The sequence below is a fragment of the Bombus terrestris genome, chromosome 7, assembly GCF_910591885.1.
Source record: "Bombus terrestris chromosome 7, iyBomTerr1.2, whole genome shotgun sequence".
NCBI lineage: Eukaryota > Metazoa > Arthropoda > Insecta > Hymenoptera > Apidae > Bombus > Bombus terrestris.
In genome coordinates this window covers 2,794,817-2,800,207 of record NC_063275.1, presented here as the reverse complement: position 1 = coordinate 2,800,207, position 5,391 = coordinate 2,794,817, and the positions used below count along the sequence as shown (strand labels likewise).

The following is a 5,391-nucleotide window of genomic DNA, read 5'->3' as shown; positions in this document are numbered from 1 at the left end:
TGTCCAATAAGACTCGCGCGCGCATGCGTGCTACATCTCCATCTAAAAAATATAGATACCTCCAGATTTTTTAGGCACAGTTTATATTACGATTTTATATGCTAATGACAAAGAATAAAATTTAGTTTTTGAATTACATAGATATTTTTCTTTATATAGTATATAGTAAGATTGCTGTTATGATATGTTCAATTTTAGGAAATGAGATAGTTTACTGGAAGAAATTTAAATTATAGGTGTACAAATCTGTATTGACAAAATGACTCATACGCTATTGATATTGGTATTGTAGGTATAATATTTCCTCTCTGGTATGATGTAATAAATTAAGATATTACAAGATTTCTATAGCATGATGATTAAAATTATGGCATTTTAGTAATAGACTAGTCGATTAGTGGATTGAATTAACATGTTAATGCGTTTAAGCTCGAACATTATTCAATGATAGTGAGCTTTCCATAAAAACAGCCCAAAAGTATTTAATTTATTATATGTAAATTTGTATAATTAAATTGTTTATATTCACTCGTGTAGAAAGGTATTGAAGTATAGTTAAGGAAATAAATATAATAATAGAAGAGTTTTCACGAACTTACAAATTTTGTAGAGTAAAAGATGTACCTATGTATATAGTAAATTTGTAACAACACTTCTTCTTTGATATACTAAATGTTATCTATAAGTTATATCTATAGTCAATTCATACAAAATAAGAAGGAGCGAAAATTCCTCATCGATTTTTTTTAATTTATCATAATTACATAAATTACTTTTTTATTGTAATTCATAAATTAGTATTTCATAAAAAATATTACATAATATATAAATTATACATACGCTTATAAATATATACACGATATAAATTTTTGATTCAAATAAAATCATTAATTTATTTGAGAAATATGTAATCTGTTTTTAATATCTATTTACAATAAGGAATTTTTTAAAGTATATTTCCAAATTAATTTTGATCAATGCACTAGATTTTTATAGACAAGGTCATATAAATTAGTATATACATATGTAGAAAGCTTTCTAAATTCAAATAATGTAAGATATATTTTTAAGTTATTAACTTTTAATACAAAAGTAAAATTGACTTCTGTATTGTACATTGGTTATATATTAAAAGAATTGAATATATCTTGTCTATCATAATTTTCAGTTATTCTAGTAATCCTTTTATTGACCTCCTTATGCTCTATTCATATTACAGAAGAAGATATTAAAAGAGCATATTTTTTTCTCTCCATATGAAGCAACAATTTAAATAAATTTATAACATCATACAAAAAGGAATAATACAGCTGAATCAGAAATACTGGAACTGTAAGTACTCTTGTGATAAGATAAATTTTGTTAAATTGCTTATCATTATGTGCAAGGGAAGTAATGGGAAAATTATTGATACCACCAGATAAATAACTGTAGAACTACTTATTAAAGAGACTTTGATATCAACTCAGATTTATACGAGAAGATTCCAAAAGAATATTCTTTGCAACAATTTAAAAAATTATGGCAAATACCAATAAAGATCACGCAAAATTAAAGGAAGTAAGTGCTTGTTTTACTGAGAAAACATTAAAAGATATATTATATACCGTGCATAATGGAAAAGAAGTGAATGTATTGAGTTGGGAATTTACTGGATCAAGTGCCACTGGGGACAATTATTTATCAACAATTTATAAGATTAAAGTCACTGGTGCGGTAGATGGAAAAAAAGTGCAAGTTGATTTGGTGGTTAAAGCTCTACCAAAAAATGAAGGTAGAAGAAAGACATACAGAAGTGCAGAATTTTTTAGCAATGAAATTCTATTTTATACAAAGGTAAAAAGATAATTAGTTCATTCATTCATAAAATTCATTCATTTAAGATATTTTTTAGATAATTCCAAAATTCGAGATGTTTGTAAAAGAAAAAAATCAACCTCAAGCATTATGCATTCCACGTTATTTTGCTTCTGTTATGGATGGTGAAAATGATTTTATAGCATTGGAGGATGTTACTTTTTTGGGATATAAAACAATAGGTAGACAAAATTCTCTAGATGAAGAGCAATTCAAGATAATTTTAAAAAGTATGGCAAGATTTCATGCAGTTTCTTTTGCATTCAAAGATCAAAATCCACATGAATTTAGGGAAGTTGTAGAGTATTTGCATGAAACATACTATAGTAATGAACATTGGAATTGGTACAAGAGATTCCATGTAAGGTTATTAATCTTATAATTTTCAATGTTTAAGCATTGCAGAATATTACAATGTTAATTAATTATTTTCAGGAGAAGATAGTAGACATTACTAAAAATGCCTTAGCTATAGAATATCCTGATAGTGAAGCGGAAAAAAGATTGAAGTCTTATAAAGTTCAAGACTTATATCAAAAAGCAATTGAGTTATGCAATCGTAAATATCATTCAACATCTGTTGTCAGTCAAGGTGATTCATGGATTCCAAATTATATGATCCGGAAAATAACTGAACATGAAGCGTTAATACTTGATTTCCAACTGGCAAGATGTGTCAGCCCAGTCTTAGATCTCTCAACTACTTTTTATTCTTGCACTGATAAAGCACTTTGGGATGAAAAATTTGACGTATTATTACAATTTTATTACAACGAACTATTCAATACCATCACTTTACTTGGATCTAATCCTAGAAACATATATTCGTGGGACATGTTTATGAATGAGGTAAATTGTGTTCATATTTCTCAGTAAATGTGACAATTTTCAGTAATAACACGTAAATCAATTAATTATAGGTAAAAGAACAATTTGTATTTGGTATGATATTTGCAATGGAAATAATTCCAATGGCTTTACTGGATGAGGCATTTGACTTAGATCTTATAAAAGATGATAATGGAGTAGATATAGCTGATGTATGGACATTATCATACATTAAAACAAAAGATGGCAGGCTTAAACTGGCAAATATTGTTGTACATGCTGTTGAAAAAGGATTTTTCTAAATCATACAAACAAGTATATTTTATACATAATATTTATTAAATGTGTAGCATTAAATAAAATATAGACAATCTGTATTTGTATAATTTCAATTATAACAACACAGTTTAAGTAAAATATAGTTTGTATAAGAGTAGATATAGATATTCATTATTCATTCTTTTATGAATAATGAGTGTTTTAAAATTCTTTTCTTATCATTTATTTAGGTTAAGAAATCAAGAAAGTTTTATAAGGTCGTTTCGTTTTCATTTATAAAAGAACATCTATTGCCAGAAAATATAATTCACAACTATGAGTATATCTATGAATGAATATTTCATGTTAGAATTTCACAAAAGCAAGCAATTTTATATGAAAGAATACTAGAAATTCGTGATGTATATTTTGATTGTAAAATAGCATCACATTTAGGAAAAGTATCTTTACATAAACTGTAAATTTGTGTGACAAATAATCAGCATACCTTATGCTGATTATTTTTATAAATTTTGATGCTGAACATTATTTGTTAAAATATTACTGGCATCAAAAACAGTAGTATCCTCATCATCTTCCTCATCTAATGGCAAAGGTCGCATTTCAACATCTTGTCTATGTGCAAGAATACCATATTTTCTGACCATTTGGGCACGTGTTTTATTTAACCTATGAAATAACATACGAAGAAAATATTTAATCAAAAATTAAGTCATCAACTTAGGCTGAAAACAGTAACTATTGATTCTAAAGCATCTAAGATTTAATTATCAAAAGACAAATTCAATCTCATAATAAATGCTATATACCTAAAGTTACGGAACACGATATAGGCCAAGACAAGAACACTTAGCCCCACAAACACAAAAAAACCACGCTTCAGAGCTCCAGCATTTAAAGAAGTTGCATGTCCTTCACCCACATGCTGTTGAAAATTCACATTATTAATGATTTAGTAGTAGAGCTTTTGTAATTATTTTTTTTAATGTCTAGGTACATGAAATCAAACCCATTTTGGTTAGATATACTGCAAAATTCAAAAGACAGTGATAGAAACTAAAAGAAACATCACTCCAAGGAAATGTTTATATTTTTGTTGTTCGATAAATTTCAAACACTAACCTCTTTCGTTGTTTCTGTAATATGTGCAGTTTTATTACCATCTGACTGTTTTGAGGTTATATTATTCACAGTTTTGTTAACCTCGAGAATTGGTGTGCTACCAGGTAAGACTGCATTTTGTTGATGTTTTTCTTCATTTACAGAAGTCTGTGCGTTATTTTTTTTCGGAATTACAAAATCTTTATCTACCGACGTTGATTCAGATACAGCCCTGTTTATCCTAAAACTTCCATCGCATACTGCGCTCTGTTCTAATAGGAAGATCAACAGAAATATAAAAACTTTTATCATCTGGATCTTTGAGCGTGTCATTGTTCTGTGTCATTTGTAAAAACAAAATTCTAAGAAGGAAAACAGCGCAGCACTATACGTTGACGTTTAATCACGGGTTCCATGTTGACCCGGCTTATAATACTAACGTTTCAACTCTCGTTTTAACTTCAATCGCTGTTTCGCGGTACACTCGTATATGTGCCGGTGGTTATGAAAGTGGCCTAAGTCATATATTTTTTTCGATACATTTCGAGATACATATTTAAAGTTTTGTGCTTGACGCATGAATTGAATTTTGTTTAACGACACAACGATCGACTCAATTCAATGATACTTCGCAAATATGGTTTCAAATTATTGTTACGTAAATAAACGCATCGCAAAATAAGTGATAAACTCATTTTTTTTAGATTCTTGACTTAGGTCATTTTCATAATCATCGGCACATATGCCAAACATACATACATATATTACTATGGACAGTATTCCAGCAAGATGATTTAAATACAGATTACAGAGCGTCACGACACGTATTTATACGGACATATACAGAGATTTACGAAAGTATTCGAACACCTATAGAATTTTTTTACGAATATATTATGCATATTCTACGAAACTTTTTGAAATTTCGTCAGCACTGTAATAAGATTCAACTATTATTATTATAATAATACAATTTGAAACCAATTCGAAAATGTATGTAGAAATTACAAAAAATTTCTTGAAAATATACACTTAATAAACAATTATAGTATATAGCATGAATAATAATCTTAAATGTACAGTTAGTACTAGAAATGGTCTCACTAAATATTGTGGCTTATTGATATAATAAATAATTGACTATACAAATATTTTAATAATATTTGCGAAATGTATGCTACAAATAAATATCTTGTAATTTCTATATTACATTTTTAGATCTACTTCAAATTTTTCCAACACAATCACGATATTCGTGTCGCGTTACAGTACTTATGAAATTCCAAAATATTTGGTATAATATATGCATGAAAATTTCTTAGAAGT

General features: G+C 27.7%; 2 protein-coding genes across 5 annotated transcripts; one reads left to right on the top strand and one right to left on the bottom strand.

Annotated features, from left to right (window-relative positions):
• The first annotated feature begins 165 nt into the window (after positions 1 to 165).
• LOC100649996 lies at positions 166 to 3,062 on the top strand. 4 transcript variants are annotated; one of them, XM_048407251.1, is made up of 6 exons: positions 166 to 288; positions 1,220 to 1,332; positions 1,421 to 1,836; positions 1,895 to 2,218; positions 2,293 to 2,706; positions 2,778 to 3,062. In XM_048407251.1, exons 3-6 carry the CDS (start codon positions 1,522 to 1,524, stop codon positions 2,985 to 2,987), a joined length of 1,263 nt encoding a protein of 420 aa, XP_048263208.1. In that variant the 5' UTR covers positions 166 to 288; positions 1,220 to 1,332; positions 1,421 to 1,521; the 3' UTR covers positions 2,988 to 3,062. The 4 variants fall into 4 exon arrangements, with proteins under 4 accessions (XP_048263208.1, XP_048263207.1, XP_048263209.1 ...); XM_048407250.1 differs by having other exon boundaries at positions 167 to 288; positions 1,169 to 1,332; XM_048407252.1 differs by lacking the exon at positions 166 to 288 and adding an exon at positions 942 to 1,053 and having other exon boundaries at positions 1,169 to 1,332; positions 1,470 to 1,836.
• LOC100650241 lies at positions 3,004 to 4,754 on the bottom strand. The gene is made up of 3 exons (XM_012309855.2): positions 4,087 to 4,754; positions 3,774 to 3,889; positions 3,004 to 3,633 (listed from the first exon to the last, which is right to left on the bottom strand). Exons 1-3 carry the CDS (start codon positions 4,396 to 4,398, stop codon positions 3,468 to 3,470), a joined length of 594 nt encoding a protein of 197 aa, XP_012165245.1. The 5' UTR covers positions 4,399 to 4,754; the 3' UTR covers positions 3,004 to 3,467.
• Positions 4,755 to 5,391: the final 637 nt, after the last annotated feature.